General features: G+C 48.2%; 10 protein-coding genes; 3 read left to right on the top strand and 7 right to left on the bottom strand.

Annotated features, from left to right (window-relative positions):
• Positions 1-199: 199 nt before the first annotated feature.
• On the top strand, positions 200-718 carry GSBLH_T00001225001 (uncharacterized protein; the record flags this gene model as incomplete). Its single annotated transcript, XM_013039590.1, has 1 exon — positions 200-718. One exon carries the CDS (start codon positions 200-202, stop codon positions 716-718), a length of 519 nt encoding a protein of 172 aa, XP_012895044.1.
• Positions 719-1,369: 651 nt separating this feature from the next.
• On the bottom strand, positions 1,370-3,016 carry GSBLH_T00001226001 (uncharacterized protein; the record flags this gene model as incomplete). Its single annotated transcript, XM_013039591.1, has 1 exon — positions 1,370-3,016. One exon carries the CDS (start codon positions 3,014-3,016, stop codon positions 1,370-1,372), a length of 1,647 nt encoding a protein of 548 aa, XP_012895045.1.
• A 209-nt stretch (positions 3,017-3,225) lies between these two features.
• GSBLH_T00001227001 (uncharacterized protein) lies at positions 3,226-3,606 on the bottom strand (the record flags this gene model as incomplete). Its single annotated transcript, XM_013039592.1, has 1 exon — positions 3,226-3,606. One exon carries the CDS (start codon positions 3,604-3,606, stop codon positions 3,226-3,228), a length of 381 nt encoding a protein of 126 aa, XP_012895046.1.
• Positions 3,607-5,033: 1,427 nt separating this feature from the next.
• GSBLH_T00001228001 (Phosphatidylserine decarboxylase) lies at positions 5,034-6,765 on the bottom strand (the record flags this gene model as incomplete). Its single annotated transcript, XM_013039593.1, has 8 exons — positions 5,034-5,926; positions 5,959-6,124; positions 6,156-6,216; positions 6,248-6,319; positions 6,350-6,420; positions 6,455-6,576; positions 6,610-6,654; positions 6,690-6,765. 8 exons carry the CDS (start codon positions 6,763-6,765, stop codon positions 5,034-5,036), a joined length of 1,506 nt encoding a protein of 501 aa, XP_012895047.1.
• Positions 6,766-6,922: 157 nt separating this feature from the next.
• Positions 6,923-8,160, bottom strand: GSBLH_T00001229001 (uncharacterized protein; the record flags this gene model as incomplete). Its single annotated transcript, XM_013039594.1, has 5 exons — positions 6,923-7,330; positions 7,367-7,422; positions 7,456-7,606; positions 7,637-7,687; positions 7,720-8,160. 5 exons carry the CDS (start codon positions 8,158-8,160, stop codon positions 6,923-6,925), a joined length of 1,107 nt encoding a protein of 368 aa, XP_012895048.1.
• A 30-nt stretch (positions 8,161-8,190) lies between these two features.
• On the top strand, positions 8,191-9,780 carry GSBLH_T00006222001 (uncharacterized protein; the record flags this gene model as incomplete). The annotated part of the gene is made up of 2 exons (XM_013039595.1): positions 8,191-8,579; positions 8,601-9,780. 2 exons carry the CDS (start codon positions 8,191-8,193, stop codon positions 9,778-9,780), a joined length of 1,569 nt encoding a protein of 522 aa, XP_012895049.1.
• Positions 9,781-10,002: 222 nt separating this feature from the next.
• Positions 10,003-13,171, top strand: GSBLH_T00001230001 (uncharacterized protein; the record flags this gene model as incomplete). The annotated part of the gene is made up of 6 exons (XM_013039596.1): positions 10,003-10,401; positions 10,433-10,543; positions 10,579-11,376; positions 11,408-11,536; positions 11,574-12,039; positions 12,072-13,171. 6 exons carry the CDS (start codon positions 10,003-10,005, stop codon positions 13,169-13,171), a joined length of 3,003 nt encoding a protein of 1,000 aa, XP_012895050.1.
• A 1,736-nt stretch (positions 13,172-14,907) lies between these two features.
• On the bottom strand, positions 14,908-15,920 carry GSBLH_T00001231001 (uncharacterized protein; the record flags this gene model as incomplete). The annotated part of the gene is made up of 7 exons (XM_013039597.1): positions 14,908-15,217; positions 15,247-15,320; positions 15,349-15,492; positions 15,523-15,597; positions 15,629-15,727; positions 15,758-15,793; positions 15,825-15,920. The coding sequence occupies 7 exons, from the start codon at positions 15,918-15,920 to the stop codon at positions 14,908-14,910; spliced, it is 834 nt and encodes a 277-aa protein (XP_012895051.1).
• Positions 15,921-16,111: 191 nt separating this feature from the next.
• Positions 16,112-17,683, bottom strand: GSBLH_T00001232001 (uncharacterized protein; the record flags this gene model as incomplete). XM_013039598.1 has 7 exons in its annotated part: positions 16,112-16,252; positions 16,282-16,612; positions 16,643-16,778; positions 16,807-17,090; positions 17,124-17,292; positions 17,322-17,536; positions 17,570-17,683. The coding sequence occupies 7 exons, from the start codon at positions 17,681-17,683 to the stop codon at positions 16,185-16,187; spliced, it is 1,317 nt and encodes a 438-aa protein (XP_012895052.1). The 3' UTR covers positions 16,112-16,184.
• A 1,779-nt stretch (positions 17,684-19,462) lies between these two features.
• GSBLH_T00006223001 (uncharacterized protein) lies at positions 19,463-21,562 on the bottom strand (the record flags this gene model as incomplete). Its single annotated transcript, XM_013039599.1, has 4 exons — positions 19,463-19,849; positions 19,886-21,186; positions 21,264-21,321; positions 21,356-21,562. 4 exons carry the CDS (start codon positions 21,560-21,562, stop codon positions 19,463-19,465), a joined length of 1,953 nt encoding a protein of 650 aa, XP_012895053.1.
• Between the last annotated feature and the right edge of the window lie 37 nt (positions 21,563-21,599).

Consider the following 21,599-nt stretch of genomic DNA (forward strand, 5'->3'; position numbering starts at 1 on the left):
ATCCTGCACCATCAAAAATAAATTTGAGAATGTTAGCTATTATCTCTATTTTTTGCTGTAGCTCCTTTTATTTCGCGCCTATTTTTTAGAGTCTATTTATCTTTGATTTTACTGTAGAAATAAGAATAAATAAATTAGGTCATTAAATCAGGGACATATAAAATTAGGGTTGTGTTCTTGATGGACAGAATATTCTAACATGAAGGCTATTTTCTTTGCTTTCTCGTTGCTTTTTGTGTTCTCCTTAATTGGTGCAACTGAGGTTGATATCGACAACAGTTCGGTCGATAATCAGAATTTGAACTTCCCTACTACGGAAGCTCCTACTGCTGAGGTTCCTACTACGGAAGCTCCTACTGCCGAAGTTCCTACAACTCTTGCCCCTACCACTTTGACTCCCACTACTGAAGTTCCTACTGAAGTTCCTACCACTTTTGCCCCTACTACTTTGGCTCCCACTACTGAAGTTCCTATTACTGAGGAACCTACCGCTGAAGTCCCTACCACTTTGGCTCCTACTGTAGTTCCTACCACTTTGGCTCCTACTGAAGTCCCCACCACGGCTGCTCCGGCTCCCGAGCCTACGAACTATACTGTTTGGATTATTGTGGGAATTGTTGTTATTCTGATTGGCTTCTTCATCATTGGTATGATTGTGAGAAATAAGAACAAGAAGGATAGAGAGAATCAGGGTGACGAGGGCAAACCTCTGATTTAATTTAATTACCCCAAAGTAGAGTCGTAGTTGTTGTTGTGTTTGTAATAAACACCAGACTGTTGTTGCAGCCTTTGGATTGCTTTTTCCATTCGCTTTGACTTTTCTTTCCTAACAAAACTTTTACTCTTGTATTGAAGCAAGTCTGTGATTCTGCCGATTATATCGCAAACCAATCACTTACTGTATCTGGGTAGAGCGATCCTGGTTCCGGATCGCAGGATCGACCATTCTTCGAATCCGTTCATAATCGACTCCACTTCTTCGCTCACAAAACTCGCTCAGCAGATCCATCCGGACCGAACTCCACGAGAAAGGCTCTAAGCTCGTATCCACAGCAGGGAATAAGAAAGCATTCACGATTGCCTACAGTTCACCCCTCCCAAAACCGCGACTTGTCTTCCAAAATCAGGCTCAAATTCGAGGAGGTCGAGTTTCTTGCGATGCTTTCTAACATACTCGAGCATTTCAGCAGTGGCACGCTCACTGACCGAGGACCCATCGGCCATGGATTTTAGCTCGGTCAAGCTACGTGTGAATGAAGACTGAATGAAAGAACATGGATGGAAGGGATTGGACTTCCGATAACGAAGGGAAAAACGACAGCAACTCCATCGCCATCACTCCACCCAAGCCTTTCACTCCCTACCATTCTCAAATGTTGCTAAAACATATTCCTACTTCGCAATAATCACATCCGAGAAGAAGAGCCAATTCGATGATTCGATTTCGATTCAATCCTCGTTCCTTTTCGATGTCTTCGATTTTGTACACTTCAACAAACCGATTGTCCACAAAGAAATTGCGGTACATGGTCTTTCCGCCGAAAGCAAACACATCCGAATCATTGCTAATCACTCCGTCCACTAACTCCATTAGATCCAGAAAGGCACACTGAGCTTCTGCTTCTCCCGGAGCGAATACATATGGAATTCCAAAAATGTGCAGGATTTCGACGATATCCATAATGATGTTTTCTGACACAAAGGCGTTTTGGCTTGAAAAGTGTCGGTACTTTTGAGAGAGATCTTTTCGAATCTGTTGGAGCTGCTCAGCGGATGCTTCGAGGATCGTTTTGATGTGTTCTTCCTGTTCGGATGGTTTGGTTTCCGGTTTTGTAGCTTTTGTCTTTAACGCGATATCTCCATTTTTGCTGACTTCCAAGAGATATTTGTCCTCCTTCACCTCTTTGGGGATGGGAGAAAGAGGGACTGAAGACGTGGATTCGATGAGTGATGGAGAAGCAATAGAAGTGATTTCTTTCGCTTCTGTTGATTCATGTGAATGACCAGGGGGAATGAGATTGTTTGATTCATTTAATGCATTCAATTCGACTCTTCTTTTTGATTCATTCGATACTTTTAGATCATTGGAATCATTGGATTCATTGGATTCATTGGATTCATTGGATTCATTGGATTCTCCTTCAATTCGATTCTTCGAAAAAGCCATAGGATTCGCTTCTTTCACTTCTCCATTTTCCACAATTTCTTTCATTCCTTTCCCATCCATTTTCTTCAATTCTTCCTCTAGTTTGACATCCAAACTACGATTATTATCATCATCATCACTTTCATCCTCTTTTTCTTTTTCTCTTCCATTCCATTCATTCATTCCTTTCCCAACTCCCTCGATTTCGTCCATTTGCTTATTCATCTCCTTTAGCAACTCATTTTCGTCCTTCATTTCCTTTAACATCATCGAAAACTCTGCATCGCCTGTGATGTCTACGCCAACTTCATCGGGATAACGTCTCACAGACGGATCATCCACACTGATTAAATCTTTCAAATTCGTGTATAACATCACTTTTCCGATCTCTTCGTCCTTTTCATCGTCCCTTTCTGCCTCTATTTTCAAACTCGGATGAAGCAGTGAATCCAAATACTCATCGTTTATTCGCTTTCGCTTTGCCTCGAACTCATCTCGAATCGGAGTCACCTCGATTTCCTCGATTTCATCCACATGCCATCGCTTCTCAATCATATCATTGAACGGGTTTGCGTTCTCTTTGAAATAGTACTCAAAGCCATTCATCACAGTCGACGACATGGACATTTCGCGCTCCTGCTCCTCGCGCAATAGCTGATAGACCTGCTTCATCACAATCGATCGAAAGCGATTGGCTTCCAGCTGGCGATGACTCAGTTCTTCAGGGTCATCGGAACAACCTTGGAGGAATTGCATCACTCTTTTTTGAAGATAGCTTTGGAGAATGGCGAGCAAACGGGAACGCTGTGATTTGGGAACTTCGTAGATTTGGGGAGTGTTAACGGCGATGTGGAGAACCTCCTCTACCATTCAACCCAAATATTGCAGAGACTCTTATAAGGCAGATCGATATAGATTATTTCTCGGTCCGAGTAGGTAAAATTGTATAGATTACTGAGTTTGGCTTCCTGGTCATCAATTCCTTCTCTTTCGTCTTCTCCATCGCTCTCAAATTCTGGGTCATTTACAATATCTCTATTCTCTTTTGTCTCGACCGAATCGACGTTCTACAACTTATTTCAAGTAAAAATGCACACTCCTGATTTCACCTTTTCTACCAGGTTTGCTAGAGCCATTTCTTGCTGAATCTCGTTCATCTTCGTCTTTGCTCTTTCGGCCTTTTCCCTTCTCCGCTTCAGGGTCTGCTTTTTTAACGCAGGGGCATCTCCATCGAAGACAATAACGGGCTTTATTCCGTAAAATATGAGTTTACACAGCCGAAAGATGACAATATAGATATGAGCATTGGGGACCGTTTCTCCTGTTGGAGTACGCATCGCATGAATGATCTGGTGGAGCCAGATGCTGATGTCCACTGCCAACCGTTTCCCGCGCATGCATTCAATGGAAACATTTCTTCCGGACGGTTCTATAAGAGTCCAAAAGTTCTGGATTCCCATACAAAAACGTCTCTGTGTTAGGCAACGAAATCAGTGTTGCAAGCTTTCTAGCGCTCCTTTTTCTCAACAAACAGTCCATTTATTCTTCTATCCTCCTTTCTTTCCCTTCTGAGCGTTCATCTTGTTAAACCGCTGCTTTTTGGTTTCCTTCTCCTTCTTCATCGTTTTCTTCTCCATTCTTTTCATTTTCTTCTGTTCCTTTCGGTTCGCCTGTCGATCCAGCACTTTCTTATCCTGCAGCTCCTTCACTCCAAGCGTTCGACCCATCATCTGCGCATCATCTCTCTCCGCGGCTCCTACCTCCATTCCATCCTTCTCCAACGCCTGCTTCGCCTGCTTCGCGTTCTCAAACTCCACCGCTCTACCTCTCACCGCACTTCCTCGCCTCTACCCATATCCCGCGATTTTTCCGTTATTTCGGCGCACGAAAAACACGCTTCGAATCGTTCCGCACCCCTTGAACGCTTCTCTGAGTTGCTCCTCCGTGCAGGAGAAGGGAATTCCGTTCACAAAGCTGTGGATGAAGCAAAGGGGAGAAAAAATACACAGAGTGAGCGGGAATGAGTTTGCGAATGGCCTGCTTCTCGTCCTGCGCTTGCGATCGCAGCGCGGCTCGGTGCTCCTGCTTCTGCTGCTGCTCGATCTCATGCTTGGAAGGAGCTTTGGAAGGAGCTTTGGAAGGAGCTTCAGCATCTTCCTCACTCTCTTCTTCTTCCTCTTCTTCCTCGCTCATTTCTTCCTCTTCCTTCTCTTCTTCTTCTTCTGACTCTTCTTCTTCCTTTTCTTCCTCTTCTTCCTCCTTCTCCTCCTCCTTCTCCTCACTCATTTCCTCTTCCTTCTCCTCCTCCTCCATTTCTTTCTCTTCACTCTCTTCCTCATCAGAACCCTCATCGGAATCATCATCTGATTCATCGGAATCGTTCATTTCCTTTTCCATCTTTCTCATCCACTTATCCGGATTGTCACTCATCTTCTTTAGGGCTTCATCCAACTATTCCTTACTGCAAAACAACGCACATTACGCGTTCATCCATATCCGAATCATCATACGGATTCCATGACTTTTCAATTTCACTGTCAACTTCAATCTCCTCATCATCCTATACATCACCAAATCGAATTATAATTCACGCTATTCACTTCAAACTGTGCCTTTGAATCAATCTCCTTCGATGATAACATTGAACTCAAGCCTCCAGGCTGATACGCGTCAGACGCTGTAGTATCGGCCTTCTTTTCGGTTTCTACAGGCTTCTCCTCCTTCTTTTCTAAATATTACTTCGAATTATGCAAAACTACCTATAATCGTTGTTTTCTCTTCCTCCACCTTTGGAGTCTCCTTTACTTCCTTCTTTCCCTTCTTTTTGTTATTTTTCTTCGCCATTTCCGAAATCCGAGCCAAAAAACGAAATTTCTAACAAACAGAATTACCACAAATCAGGATCCTTCTCTCCCTCCACGGGAACAAGCAGCCACTCCTCCTCCTCTTCCTCCACTTCTTCCTTCTGCGTTGTCTCCACTTCCGGAACCACCTCGCTAATCATCACTTCCAACACTGTCGGAAATTCCTCCGGTTTCTCCAACTCGTTTCCCTTCTCTATTTCCACGGTTTCCACGGTCTCCACAGTCTCCACAGTCTCCACCTCTTCTTGACCTTCCATCCTCTTCATCTCCTCCCCAGTTTCCACCATTTCCCCAGTTTCCCCAGTTTCCCCATTTCCACCAGACATGATCTCCTCTCTCGTCTGCATCCTCTCTCCGGTTTCCCCGTTTCCCCGTTTCCCCATTTCCACCATAGCGGGATACTCGGAGTCCACGATCTCCCGGACTCTCTCCGAGCGTCGTACGAACCCGATGGGCTGTCCTACGCGCACCTTCTCGCCCGGCTTCACCAGCCAGGTGAACTGCGGCGCCTCGAAGGCCAGCACCACCGTGGACCCCAGCGCGAACGTCCCGACTCGCTCGCCCTGCGCGGCCTTCCACGGCGCCTCGAACACGCGCCGATGCACATGGCCCTCATACAACAGCTCGTGCGGAAGATTGGTGCGCACGGAATCTCCGGCGATGCGGATGGACCCCACATTGTACGCTCCCACCATGCCCAGCGCGAAGGACCCGTACGGCCACTCTCCCGCCAGAACCACGCGCTCGTTCAGCGTGAAGAGGCCTTTCACGTGCGCCGCATAGGCCTCCAGAACGGGCAGCAAGCGGCCAGGGACGTGGACGCGCTCCTCGATGGCCAGTCCCGCGGGAGCGTGGATGTGGTGGTAGTCCGCGGGAGAGAGGTAGAGCACGGCGGAATATAGCGAGTTGGAAGGGTCTGCGGGGGACGCGGAGCTGGGCATTGCCTACCTCGCATGCGGAAGGGGTGCGAAAGGAAGGAGCGGAGCGAGTAGCGCACGCCTTTGACCTGGCGAAGCTGCACGGAGTCGGAGGGATGCAGATGCTCTTCCAGAACGGATACGGTGCCGTCGACGGGAGACAGCAAAAGCTCGTCGCACGGCAGAATCGGACGCGCCTGGGATGGGGAGAGGAGAGAGAGAGGGTACGGAGGGTTTGAGAGAGCGAGTGAAGAAGGAGTTGGGCGTTTCGTAGTCTTCGAAGGTGCCGCTGGGATCAAAAGGGAGAGAGAGAGAAATACGCGAATTCGGTAACGTCGATACCCACCCATTTGGAGACACGCGAGTAGAGCGGCTCACGCCATTTTAAAGGACTAGGATGAAGGCAGAGTGGAAAGAAGTACACTTTGATATCCATAAGCTTGCCCAGCAAACGACTTCCCGTTCGAGTTAACAGCATTGTGTGGGCAGCGACCTACGACAGAGTCGATTGCGGGTTTCGAGCATACCTGTTTAGGTGTTAATGTTTCCACCTCATACGCGGTGGGATCTTCAAGACTTTCAATATAGGCATTTTTATCATACGGGTGGGTGTAGGCGTAGTAGGTAATTCCACCGATCGCAACTAATCCTTGAAATCACAAAGCATGGGAGAAAAACGTACCGACCGTAGTCGGAGTGATAAATCTTCTGTAAAACGGCTTTGAACCTACGGATGAGCAAAAATACAAAATAGCGAAGCACTCTTGGCAGATGCAAACAAACATCGACTTATCGCCTTTCCCGAAGTGGCCCGTGTTGCTCGTACGACCGTAAACATAATCTAAAACCAATCCCAAAAGTCACGAGCTGTTTAAAACAAACACTCCAGAAGCTCTTCTCGATGATGGTTCTCACATCTTCCGGCTTAATCGCCTTGTTTTCTCCGAGGAGCATTCCCTTCTGCGTGAACCTTCCCTAAACACCCATCCACACGCCTACTTCTCCACCACGCGATCAATCCACGATCTGTCCTCTCTCTGGTCGAACTCGCGGATATGCGTCTTCATTCCCATATCCTCCTCATAGAACCGCACCAACGCCTCGATCGCCTTCCTGGCAATCTCCTCCTCCGTCCCCTCCTGGATTCCGAACACTCTGCGTCCCATCTGCGCCAATTTTCCCTTCTTCGCCTCGAATTGGAACTCCAAAACGCGCGGCTGGATGCACGCCAGCGTCCGCGCGTGGTCCATCCCGAGGAACGCCGTCAGCTCGTGGCCAATCTTGTGCGTCGCCCAGTCGTCCTGCACGCCCTGGCAGATCCATCGGTTCAATGCCTGCGTGGAGGCCCACATGATGTTGGCGCGCGCAGCGTAGTCAGAAGGCGAGGCGATCACTTTGCGACCCTGAGGGATGAGAAAAGAAGGAGAGAGAAAGGGTACGTTCTCCATTAACACGAGAAGAAGCGCTTCTGCGTAGCGGTCCTGGACATCGGCGTCTAGAGAGGGAAGAGAGGGAGGGAGAGGAGTACGTGTGCAGGTGGTGAGGTATTGCTCGCAGACATGGACGATCGAGTCGATGACTCCGTTGATCGTCTGGCGCAGAGGAAGCGACATGGTGGTGTCAGGATCCAGAATCGACCACTGAGGGAAAAGGAGAGGACTGTAAATTGAGTATTTGCACTGAAAATAAAAGGAAAAGGCAAGAAGTACGTTAAGAGCTCTTCTTGAAATGACAGCACCCCAGTTGCTTTCGGAACCTGTCTAGAAGTAAAAAATAGAAGGAGAATGATTACTGCGGGAAGAGTCATCACACAACCCATAGGAATAGCAACCTCCACTCCAGCACCTGCGGAAAGAACCAGTTCCCAAAGGTCTTCTGATTTGGTATACTGGCATGCAGCAGCAATAAACTTGGTGCCATCAGCGACAGAACCTCCGCCAACTGCCAACAAAAAGACACGGGACATATCAAGCTTACGAATCTGATCTACCGCCTTCACCAGAGTATCAAAATCGGGATTGGCTTCGATTCCACCAAATTCGATGATTTCGTAGCCTTCGAGCGCCTTCATCACTTGGTCATAGACTCCGTTTCTCTTTATGCTACCACCTCCATAGGTCATGAACACAAGTCGATCTTTGTCGATAAGGTTCGGAAGCTGAGCAATCTGACCTCTACCAAACAAAATACGAGTAGGATTCGCGTAATTAAAGTTTCCAATACCACAACTCATTTTTAAACTGAGAGTATAGAATATATAACAATGGCTACTTCTCTTGTTTGTGGAATCGATTTGGGAACAAGTAATTCACTTTGTGCTGTAAGTTATGGTAGCACTCAGGAGCTTGTCAATATTGGAAGTTCAAAGACAGCAATATCATCTACAGTCCAGTACGACAACAGTGGAGCTATTTTTGTGGGTGTTGAAGGAGGCGCAAAAGATTCTGTCACCATTCGGTTTGCAAAACGAATAATTGGTACGCCTGTGAATGAAATGGGTGAACTAGCCAAACTTTCGTATGGTAGCGAAATTGTGGAGCTGGCTGATCATTACGCTGGCTTTTTAATCAGACGCCATGGCAAAGAAGAAAGGATTGGACCAGTCGATGTAGAAGCGGAAATATTAAAAGAGATTCGCCATCACGTTAACAAGTATGTGAGTGATGGTTTTAGGAAGCTCTCTACAGTCGTGGTTGGTGTCCCTGCCAAGTTTAACCAACTTCAACGAGAGTGTACTCTTGCAGCTTGTCGCAAAGTCTTTGAGGCGCCTATCAATGTAAAATTGCTTGATGAGCCTGTTGCTGCTATTATTCATTATTTCGAAAGTAACAGAAATTTCGAGCCAGGGCTTTATTTGGTATACGACTTTGGATCAGGAACTTTTGATCTTACTTTAGTGAAATATGAAAAAGTAGATACTTATGACATTAAGGAAAGAGATGGAGATGACAAGTTAGGGGGCACAGATATTGACCAAGCACTATTGGAATATGTTTATATGATATCAAGGAATAAATATCACTTTGATTTGGAAGAGATGATAAACAAAAGCGAAAAGATGAAAGCGGTACTACTTAAACGATGTGAGGAGATGAAAATGATCATTGCAGCACGTGGTCAAGGCTCAATTGATATCACTGAATTCATACCAGAAGAAAACAGACCTGTTGCTGCTACTGATGATGATGATGAAGTATCCATTACGATAGATAAACCAACATTTAATGCTCTTATTCAGAAAATTGTGGATAAAACTACTAATATGATTGACAAGTTGCTCGAGAAATACAATAAGGATAACATTAAGGCCATTATTTTGGTTGGAGGAACAACCTCCATCCCTCTCATTTCCGAAACTCTTAGGAAAAAATATCAAATAAATATAAATGAAAATATAAGCAAAACGGATTGCGTGGCAAAAGGCGCCTGCATTTATGCTGGGAAAGAAGGGAATTTAGAGCCATCTTCCTCTGGAGTGTCTGCAATCGAAGTCAAGACTACATCAAAGTGTTCATTTGGAGTTGCAGTGTTGGGAGGGAAGATTTGCCCACTCATCGACCGAGGAGAACAACTTCCCTGCAAGAAGAGCAAACTGTTCACTACGACAGAGGATGATCAGCAACTGATTTCTACAGCGATTTATGAGGGAGAAGGAGATTTTCAAAAGAATTGCCGACTTATCAAAACTATCAAATTCGATGGAATAAAGAAGGCTAGGAAAGGAGTTCCGCGTATCCAAATTACATATGAGGTTGATGCATTTTATAACTTGACAGTTACTTGCAGTGAGATGATAAACGAGACGCAGTTCAAACCCTATATAAGTGAAACGTTGACTGTATCAACTGAATAACTATTTTTTTCTTGTTTGTTCGATGAATGCCCATTTTTCTAGAATTTATTATTTGAAGTTTACGGAACCAAATTTTTTTGGAAAATGGTACCTGTAAGTTTTGATCTATTTCTTGCTGTGCTCTGCTTGTTATAAACAGTTTCTCATCGTTTCCAGGACCTAAAAACGCTTTCTCCTCATTCATGTAGTGTAGAAAGCTGCTTACACGATTATGATGTGAATATGGACGACGGACTAACAGATGAAGAAGTTTTGAAACGTCAGAGTGTTTACGGACTGAATGCTCTTGCCGAAGAACCTCCAACTCCCCTTTGGAAACTCATCTTGGAGCAATTTGAAGACTATTTGGTTCAAATTTTGTTGGTTTCTGCTGTACTTTCGTTTGTTCTTGCTTTTTTCGAAAATGGGGGTGAGAGCAGCGTTACGGCCTTTGTAGAGCCCTTTGTAATATTGCTGATATTGATTTTAAATGCTATCGTGGGCGTGTGGCAAGAAAACAATGCTGAGTCTGCCCTCAACGCGCTAAAGAAAATGCAGTCCGAGAAAGCCCGTTGTATTCGCAACGGAGTAGTAAATCCCAACCTTCCTGCCGAGCAACTCGTTCCTGGAGACATTATTCGCGTACTCCTTCTCGATTTCGTGTGTTGTGTAGCTTAATGTCGGAGACAAAGTCCCTGCCGACTGCCGAATTCTGTCTCTAAAGACAGCGACGCTTCGTGTGGAGGAAAGTGCACTGACAGGCGAAAGCCGCACTGTTCTCAAAGTAGGATGGACTTTCTTGTGTGTCATTCCTTTCAGAACCCCGATGTCTGCACAACGGTTGACGCGGGTCTGTCGGAGAAGGTGAACATGCTCTTCGCAGGCACCACGATCGCGAACGGGCTGTGCAAAGCGCTGGTAGTGCGGACCGGCATGAACACGGAGATCGGAAAGATCCAGCGCGCCGTCATGGACGCGCGGGAAGACGAAGAAAAGACCCCGCTCGGGCAGAAGATCGACGAATTCGGCGAGCTTCTGGGCAAAGTGATCATGTGGATCTGCGTCATCGTCTGGATCATGAACTTCCATCAGTTCTCGGATCCCGAATTCGGCGGTTTTTTCCGCGGCTGCATCTACTACCTCAAAGTGGCCGTGGCGCTGGGCGTTGCCGCCATTCCGGAAGGCCTCCCCGCGGTGATCACGCTGTGCCTGTCGCTGGGAACGCGGTCGATGGCGCGTCGGAACTGCATCGTGCGGAAGCTGCCGTCGGTGGAGACGCTGGGCTGCACGACGGTGATCTGCTCGGACAAAACGGGGACGCTGACGACGAACGAAATGACCGTGGTGACGGTTTCGACGTTCCACGCGACGGGAGAGGCGTGCGAGCGATCGGTGAGCGGGATTTCGTACAACCCGGAGGGCAAAGTGGAGGGCGTGGACCGGTTGGAGGCGTCGCAGCGCGCGCTGTGCGACGTGGCGAAGGTCTGCGCGTTCTGCAATGAGACGACGGTGACGTGGAACGACGCGACGCAGAAATACGAAGCGGTGGGCGAGCCGACGGAGGCGGCGCTGCGGATTTTGGTGGAGAAGCTGGGCTTTCCGGAGGAGTTGCTGGGCGTAGGAGGAGAAAGCGAGGCGTGAGGCGTAGAGCGATCACTGCGTGGACTCGCCGGTCACGCAGCGCTGCAACGATCTCTGGGCGACGCTCTATTCGGTGAACGGCTGTCTGGAGTTCTCGCGGACGCGCAAGTCGATGTCGGTGCTGGTCTCCAAGCGAGTAGGCGAGCCAGCGTGGCTCTCACGGGAAGGGAAAGCCGGTGGCGAACGAGCTGCTCGTCAAGGGCGCGCCGGAACTGCTGCTGCAGCGCTGCCGATGGCTCTGCACCGAGGAAGGGAACGTGGTGCCGCTGACGGAATCGATGCGGCAGCGCTGTCTGGAGCATCTCGAGCAGATGTCTCGACGCAGTCTGCGCTGCTTGGCGCTCGCAGGGAAGCACGAAGAAGGTCCGCTGCGCAGCTACGACGGTCCGCAGCATCCCGCTCACGCGATGCTCGCCGATGTGGAAGCGTACGAAGCCATCGAGCAGGATCTCTGTCTCTTCGGCATGGTCGGCATCAAGGATCCTGCACGCGTCGAAGTCCGCGACAGCATCGCGCTGTGCAAGAAGGCCGGCATCCGCGTCTTCATGATTACCGGAGACAACAAACTCACGGCGGAATCCATCGCGCGCGATGTGGGCATTCTGCAGCCCGGAGAAGAAGCGGAGGCTTCGTTCGAAGGTTCCACGTTTCCCCGTTTCGGTGACACATAGCGCGTGAGTTCATGAAACTCCCTCGTGAGCGGCAGCTTCGGATTTTGGCGGGTCATGGGGGTCGCGTGTTCGCGCGTTCGGAGCCGGTGCACAAGAAGGAACTGATCAGTCTGCTTCGTCAGATGGGGGAGATCACGGCGATGACGGGGGACGGCGTGAACGACGCGCCGGCGCTGCAGCAAGCGGACATCGGCGTGGCGATGGGGGTGAGCGGTACGGAGGTGGCGAAGGAGGCTTCGGACATGGTGCTGGTGGACGACAACTTCCGGACGATCGTGGCGGCGATCGAGGAGGGCCGGTCCATCTACCAGAACATGAAGGCGTTCATCCGCTATCTGATCAGCTCCAACATCGGCGAGGTCGCCTCGATCTTCTTCACGGCCATGCTGGGCATTCCCGAGGGACTCTCCCCCGTCCAGCTGCTCTGGGTCAACCTCGTCACCGACGGGCCCCCGGCCACCGCGCTGGGCTTCAACCCGCCCGAGCCCGACATCATGGCGCGTCCGCCGCGCGCCCGCGACGAAGGCCTCATCACGCCCTTCGTGTTCTTCCGCTACGTGGTGATCGGGCTCTACGTGGGCGTCGCCACGGTGGGCATCTTCGTCTATTGGTACGTGCTCGACCGCGCCCCCGACGCCCATCCCCTCGTCTCCCTCGCCCAGCTCATGGGCCACGGGAAATGCCGCGCGTGGACCGAGTTCTCCCTGGACGGATGGGGCGGCTTCGCCCAGCCCTGCGATTACTTCGAGAAGGGAAAGGTCGTCGCCTCCACGCTCTCGCTCACCGTTCTGGTCACCATCGAGATGTTCAACGCGCTCAACGCGCTCTCCGAGGACTGCTCCCTCCTCGTCGTCCCGCCTCATCGCAATCTCTATCTCGTGGCCGCCATCCTCGCTTCGTTCGTCGCCCATTTCGCCATTCTCTACATCCCGCCCTTGGCCAAAGTGTTCTCCGTCGCGCCGCTCACGCTCCACGACTGGAAGCTGGTGCTGGCGTTCTCCTTCCCGGTGATTCTCATCGATGAGGTGCTGAAGGCTGTGTCGAGAGCGATTACGCGGTATAAGGAGGAGAAATTGTTGCAAAAGGAGAAGGAGGAATAATCGGGGTGATGTGTTTGTTGAATACAGTGAATGGATTGGTTACTTTGCAGTGGATAGGGATTAGGCAAAGAGCAAAGAGCAAGGAAAGCGATGCGTGAGAGAATCAATCAAATAATTCAAGTCGATTATGCATTATAACTACTCTGGATGTTATTCTTTTTTCATCCATTGCTGTAAATTGAATGAAAGTATATATAAATAAGAAATATATATGATAGAAAAGGTATCAGAACAAGCAAAAATAAACATAATGATTATTGAATGTAATGAAATCAAGTGTGTAGATTCAATACTGAAATGATAAATGGGCATCAGAATAAGAGTCATGGTTGATTTCGTGGACAAGATCAGTGAGAATCGAAGAAACATCTAGGAACAATTGAAATCAAATCGATCAAACTATACTCGAAATTGATTTCCATTGAACTCTCTGGAATGAACGAGGTAGCTTGACATTTTGAAGATTTGGAATAACTGAATATGATCAATATTCATTATTCAGAAATACTTTCCAATGTTACCCAACGAGGTGCATTGAAACTATATTGTACAGAAGTTATTGATCTTAGATTTGGAAGATTTGCAAATCAAATCATTTAGAATCAATTCATTAATACTTCAAAGTATCTATGAACTTGAATCATCACTGTCTTCAACGAATGTCCTATTATCCACTCTCCTTGTTTGAACTGCACGATTTATTATTCTTGTAGCACACTCCCATTCCATGACGTACATTATTTTTAAATAACATTCCCTTAAATAGGATTGACTTTCCATCCGTGTCATATTCTGCTCCAGCTCTCTTTCCTGGATAGTTTTATTCCAAATAATCCAAGAATTCTTTATCATGCACTCATGCACCATCTTTATAATCTATCATTGTATTATCATTTAAGAACTGTTTCAATACGTTGACTTCGTTTCCATCTTTCCATTCATTCATTCGTGAAATCTTTCCAACTTCATAAAAATAAAGGATTCCTCAATGTTTTCCTTGATCATTCATCTTGTAAACACTTCGTAAGTGCAGTTTATTCAACCATTTCTTCAATATCATTTACCCATTTCTCTGAAATGATATATGCTTAACTCATTGTTTTTATCGTGCAATCCGACGAATATTCCATTCCCTTGTTCATTGTATTCCGTTCCTCTTCCATGTCGATATCCATTCTCGAGATAACCCTCATAGAAAAGGTTTCCAGACTGATTATACAGTTCACAGGGTCCAGAAATATCGCCTTGAGAATACTACAATTTGGAAATTACACAATGTTAGGAGATTGTATTGTGTCATTTCCATTCAGTCTACCACCCTTCATTTATGTATGAATCCCATATCCCTGATGTGGGTCGTCAGCACTTAAAATTACCATATTTTCACTCTTTGATATGAAGGCAAGGTGATTCCATTCAGATTTGCGAAAATGAATGATGAAAAAGTGAACTTTAATATTAAAAATAACATTGCTACTTGTATTGTTTTTCATTTTAGCATTAGACCAACTAACATCCACTGAACACTATAGTTTAGATCTTGTTGATGTTCCTCATGCACCGTTGTTAATAAAAAACACGATGATTCAACTCATTTACCCCACTCTTTCCTTCATTTCATTCAATATTTCGTCAACCAGCATTCTTCCAATCCGCTTCCTGCGACGCCATCAAGATTCTCCACTCATCATCACCCATTGTGTATTATCTCAAACATCCCTTCTATTTGCTCATAATCAATTATATTTGGATAAAAAATGAATCAATATATTGCGAAGAATCGCAGGCAAATCTTGCACTCCTTGCTTGATTCCAAACTCGCACAATATCTTCTTCTCGCGATAGAACTCCAACACCGGCTTCGTTCTCTCCTCGAAAATGTCGTATCTCGCTTCGATGATTTTTGGATTGTCGTCCGAACGAACGACTAAAGGGACATTGCAATCATCGCACAGGTTCTCGTTCTGCGGCAGAATCGCAGGCAGATGAACGCTTCCTTCGCTGATTTCACTTAAAATATACGAACGGTTGCATTTGGGACAGACTCTAGCATGAACATGCGGAATGAAGCCTACCGCCGGTTCATGAGCTTTTTTACAACTAGATGCTTCGGAAGAGTGAAAACCATCGCGAGATCGACAGGAGAAAACTAGGAAAGAACCAAGGAAAGCATGTACTTCTTCGAGAGCCTCTGCTTGCTTAATCGTGCGGGGAAACCCGTCCATAATCAAACCCGAGCGATACTGTGGCTGTTTAAGGACCTCTATGATCTTTGGAATCATCACGTCATCCGGTATTAATTCTCCACGCAGAACGTACTTCTACCTATCAGGAAAGACGATTAGAGCTACTTCCGCAATCAAACCAAAATCAGTCCCTTGTTGCATCTCCTTTTGAATAATATACTTTGAGCGAAAGGAAGGAATCTATCCGATAGAGCGTGTATGCAATCCAAACTAGTAGTACAGGAGCAACTATTCGCATACAGGTCCCGACGCCCACGCCCGGAGGACCCATGAATAGAATATTTTTCTTTCGAACATTGAGTGCCTGAAACTAGGATAAACGCACATTTCAACCACATACAAAGCAACTATAGAAACTAATGGGGTCTTGATCTGCCTATGCATAACTCTCATCTGCCACTGCCCACACAAAGCCTGTCCAGCTCAGCACCAAGTTCATGGGTCGAAAGACCCTTCAGGCTGGCGATGATAAACCTCAGTTTCCCAACATTCAAGGAATTCATCCGCCGCGTAACCAAATCGCTCTGTTGATTAATAACAAAAAACTCCTTCGACCAAAAAGCCGTTTGCACTTGGTTATGGATCAAACAACGCACAGAAATTACACAAACTACGAATCTCGTCAAACCTACAGCCTTTCTGAACTCATTCTAGCCGAAAACTCGTTTGCACTTGGTTATGGATCAAACAACGCACAGAAACCACAAAAACTACGAAGCCCGTCAACCCACAGCCTTCCCGAGCTCATTCTAGCCGAGCACTCCACGCTACAGAGACGAAGCCACATGCGACCCCAGCTTAATCTTGTTGATCTCCTGATTGAGGCACGAAATCGCTACACTTCGTCGATCTCCGCATTCCTACCCCGATCCTTCATCTTATTCGAGTGCAACAGCGTTTTCACGTAATCGACATTCTTCGCATGTTCCGTCTTCAACTGCGCCAACTGCACCGCCATCGTCTCCATCGCCTTCTTCTGCTCCTCCTTCTCCCTCTCCAGACCTTCTTCTCTCTCCCTTCCTTCCTCTACTTCCCTCTCCAGACGCTTCACCGCGGTTTCCAGCTCTTTTTGGCGCTTCTTCGCCTCCTCCAGCGCCGCTTCCCGCTCCGCCAACGTCGCCGACGCCTTCTCCGCCTTCTCCGTCTGCTCCTGCAGCTGCTTCGCCGTGCGCTCCGCCGTTTCCGCCAGCGCTTTCTACCGATAACCGCGGGGAAACAGCCAAACTTCCGCCTGCTGCAGGTCGGCGAGCGATTTCTTGCAGGAATCGGCCTCCCCCGCGGTTCTGCGGAGGCGGTTGGCTTCGTCTTGGAGGGAGTCGAAGGCCGCGCGGAGTTCGTCGCGTTCCCCGTGGGCGGCGAGGCTAGGAATCGCGGGGAAAAAGCGATTACAGGGAGGCGGAGGAGGCTGCGAGTTTTTGCTGGAGCGCGGCGAGCTGCGCGGCCCACTGCTGGCGCTGCTGGTCGAGCGAGGCGGCGTGCTGCTGGTCGAGCGTGTCGAGCTGGTGGCGGAGGGAGAGGATCTGGGACTCGAGCGTTTGCTGGATTTGATGGAGGGAGGACTCGTAGTCCTGCTTGAGCGAGGCGGTGTCGTGGGAGTATTGGCGTTGGAGGTCGCGATATCGCTGGAGAAGAGAGTTGGAATGGGCGGAGGAAGGAGAAACGGAGGCGGAATCCTGCATGGGTCAGAGAGTTAATAATGGAGAAACGGGGTCCTGGTAGAGACGAACCAGCGAGAGAAGGTAGGAAATGAGCTGGGAATCGTTGGCTTGGCGGAAAGGGAGCGAGATGAGAGGGAAGGACATGAAGGAAGAAACCTGGACTACTTTGAGAAGCTGGCTGCCATCCTCCTCCAAAGGCTCTAAACAAATGGAAAATCTAGGTCAAACCAAGCGAGACAACAAAACGTAAAGAAACCTCCCAGAGATGACATCCTGTTTGTTTTCGTCTCGGTGATGCGGTCCAGAATCGATAAAAAATGAGAGGGGAACTGATTGAAAGGAATTAACACATTCTGAGACGTTATCATATTCTCATACTCATCTTCTCGAATAATACAGTAATAGAGAAAGGAAGCGTTGCTCGGATCACTCAGTTCGAGCTGAAGTGTATCGGAGTCTTCCTAAACAGAATCAACATCCATCCAACCGCCCACCGTATGAACCGTTTCCACTTTTAAACTCAGATGGCGTTCTTCATTCGCAACCGTGACTTCCATCTCCCGAACAGAGCATCTCTCGTCCGTATGGGGTTCCTGAGAATCTTCCATCTCGAATGTGGGAATGTGAAAAGATGAAAAGAGTGGAGGAAAATGGAATTCCGAATATTGGTACGAAATGGGTCGTAAGCATTTCTTTGATTCTTACGACATCATGAGCGAGTCGACAGAGGATTTATCGAAGGTAGCCATCCCGGAGGGAGATGACGATTCTCAAAAGCAGGAAGTAGGGATTGGTTTTGACTTTGGCGATATTTTGTAGAATGAAAAGCTGAAAAAGGTTATCCAGTTCCTTCAGGCCAAATCCAAATCGCAAACTGTTAAAATTGCAGAACTTACAAAGCAAAGCGAGTTGAAAGATATCATTATTTCAACTGCCAAGGAGAATTTAGAAAAAATTCAAAAGGAGCGGGATGACAAAGCGCGCGAGTTAGCTGTATTCGTTATTTTAGGGAGTTTCTCACTTTCTAGGAATTGAAATCGAAGAAGGGAGGAAACTCCATCGAGATGTTTGAAGGACAGAAGCCAGAAGCCGTCCTGGAGCGAATTCAAGTTGGCCACGATATTTGGTGCCTTGTAAAGTTCCCCAAGCCCGCTTCCGACGCGTTTCTCTTTATATTTTTCATATTTGATGAATAGCTCTCTGGATGATGATGATGATGATGATGATGATGATGAAGACGACGACTTCCACGATAATTCCTGCATTTGGCTCTCGCAGGACGAGCTTATCGAGCACGTCAACTCCATCGGCTGCACGCTGGACCTTCCCCCCTTCTCTCTCTCTTCCACCCAAGCATCCGAATTAGTCCCTTTTTTTGGAATTCCATAAAACGCAGCGAAACCAACTGCAGTCGCTCCAGCAATCCTACGAAAAACTCGAAGAGGAGTACAAGAAGTTCCGCGTGGAAACCGACGTCATGCTCTGGAACAAAAACTCGCAGATCACCAGCGTAGGTTTCCCCGGTTTCCCCAATTGTAGCTGCAATCGTCGAGCATCGACCTGCCGCTGTTCTCGACGCAGCCGTCGCTGCAAGTGCAGGACGACGTGGAGAGTCTGCGCATCCAGCGGCAAGCGTTGAAGGAGCGCAACGCGCAGCTGACGCAGCAGATCGACTCGCTGCGGCTGGACGTGGAGGAGCTGAAGCTGCAGACGGCGGACGACCAGCGGAAGCTGGGGCTGATGAAGGCGGAGTGCGATGAGTGGAGGCGGAAGTATAAGGAGGAGGTGAAGGTGAGAGAAGGAGGTGAGAGCGAGGCGTAGAAGAAGCAGACGGAGTCGATCGATGCGCAGATTAGCGTGGCGACGGATAAGGAGACGATTGAATCGCTGCGGAACGAGATCGATTACTTGAAGAGCAAAAACCAGCAGATGTTGATGATGATGCGGAAGAGTGAAGCGGAAGGGAAGGGAGCCGCGACGAGTTCGACGAGTTCGACGAGTTCGATGGGGTCGATGGGGTCGATGAGTGGAATGAATGGTGGAAAAGGAGAAGAGGGGAAAGGAGGAGAGCTGGATGTGAGTAGTCAGGATATTTTAACGAAGAATGTTTGTTTCTTTTGGGAGAGAGTGAGGCGTAGAAGTATCTGCGGAGCTTGTTTTTTAATTATTTGTGCTCGCGCGATCGCAGTGCGAGGTGGGGGCGAAGCGGACGGGTGAGGCGTAGAAATCACATGCAGACGGCGCTGATGACGATCTTCCAGTTCACTCCGGAGGAAGTGATGGAGATTCGAGTGAGGATTTTGGAGAGAGAGGATGACGGATAGAAGAAAGCGTCGAGTTCGTGGTTCTGAGTTTTTTATTCAACACAAGAGAAGAGAAGGATGGTTCTAAGAATACGAATGATTTTTGTGGGCGTGTTTGTTCCAAGAAACAGAGCAATCACAGTCGAGAAGCGTTTTGATCTGCTGAGGCGTGTGCAGCATGATCGAATCCACGTTGATGTATCCATTCTGCGGGTCGTGCACCGCGTTGTACAATCGCTCGTACTCGCTGGAGATCATTCGGCTCGCCTCCAGCTTCATGCGGGTTCGCAGCTTGGGATGAATCGTGTAGAACTCGTTATTGATGAACAAGTACATCTTCGAGACTAACAGCTGCGTGCCCTTTTCGATCACCGCAGGAGACGCGATGGAATGGACCGAGAGAGGCGGCGACAGCGAGTTCATCTGCTGCAGCAAGCGCAGCAAATCGCATTCTTTAAGCAGAGCGTTGAGCTACGAATCAATCAACCCACTTCATGCCTCGCTTACCTTTTCTCGAATGATCGTATCCGTGTAGAAATCGCTCTTTTCGCAGAGATAGTAATTGAAATTCACTCCGAATCCGTACTGACTCACCACACTCTTCAGCTCCTCGATCACATTCACCAGCGTCACGTAAAGCTCCGTCGCATCCAAAATCTGGAAGTAATCGCGCGAATTCTCCACGAGCGGCATCAGTGACGCCTCCACCAACGAATTGAACAGCTCCGTTTTTCGCTCAATCTCCATCGTTGTGTTGTTTAGACTAAATCTCACGTGTGCAAACAAACAAAACATATCGAAACACTGCCGCAGCAGCAGCAGCAGCTCCGTGAAAATCGTGTTCTGTCCCCGTTCGCTTCCGTTTTTCGTGGACACGCCGTTCCCCGCGGTGATAAACGAGTTGCTAACGAACGGAGAGAGTTTGAAATAGTGTTTCACGCGCACCACGAAGAGATTGGTGATGCGAGTCCATAACGTTTGTTCAATGGAGAGCAGCGTGGATCGCAGAGAGCAATCCTTGCTAATGATGTTCGCTACGATGTTGTCGTAGAACGCGAGGATCTGAAGCGACTCAAACAGCTGCAACACGTTCGAATTCTCGTCGAAATACGGGTTCAAATACTCCTGGACGAACTTGTTCGCCCCGCTGAAAATCACGTCCATGCAACTCGTCACGAAGTGATTCTGCGCCGACTCCTCGGCGTCTCCCGCCAACAAAACGCGGATTCCCGCGCGTTCTTCGTTCATGTATTCGTGCAGCCACGTGAACAGATCCGACATCATCTGGTTCGGGTTTTCCTCGTTGCGGTTCTGGCTCCACTGCACAAGATTGTCCGCGAGAAGGCTCGCGAGCAGGTTGCGGCGGTTGTTCACGAAGTCTGTTAGGCAGTGATTGAAGTACGATTCTTTCTGTCGAAGCGTCTGCAGACCGCGGCGAAGACGAAGAAAGCTGCTGTTCCCTTCATCGAGGTAGTAGCTCTTGTCGCCTGTGTTGTGGCATTCCGCTTGGCACCACCCGAAGAGGCGGTGGAACGCGTTTTCTTCGAGGGAGGAGATGGTCTCCAGCAATTCCACCGTGGCCGTCATCATGCAGTAGGGGTCTTGCATGAGCGCTGTACAGCGCGCTTTGACTTCGGAGGCTCGCTGCAGGACCACGAAGAACTCGTCGGAGCCATTCTCGAAAATGGGGCGCTGTTCCAGAATGGATTTTTCTTCGGCAGAGAGGGAATATGCGTGGAGGAAACGAGTGAGCGCTTCGCGACGTGAACGGAGGCGTTGTCTTGGAAAATTAGGAAACTGAAAGATTTCTACTCGTATGTAATAGTATCCGTGTGGAACGAGTTCAGAGACCGCGTCTGCTTCTCTGTTTCATCAATTGTATTACGAATGTCCAAACAGACTTTTGTCACTTCGTCCAGGGATGTGGAAAACTTTTCAAAGACCTACGACGTCATTTGCTCGACAGAAATAGCGAACGGTGTAAAACTTCCCAAGTTCGGTTGCAAAGCGTTGAGTCAATTCGCAGCTTATTCCCTCCAGAGAAAAACGCAAGTTCTTTCGACTGTCCACAGTATTTTCGGTTGAGTCATAATACGCCGCAAACGAATCCAAAGCCTCTTGGATGTCGCTCTGCGTTGTATTCATACTGAGGACCTTCTGGATCTTCTTGTCTAGAACACGCATCTCACTAAAAATGTCTATACAAACAACAGTATTTTTT

This window comes from Blastocystis hominis, assembly GCF_000151665.1.
Source record: "Blastocystis hominis, Singapore isolate B (sub-type 7) whole genome shotgun sequence assembly, scaffold_10".
In the NCBI taxonomy this organism is placed as follows: Eukaryota; class Bigyra; order Opalinata; family Blastocystidae; genus Blastocystis; species Blastocystis hominis.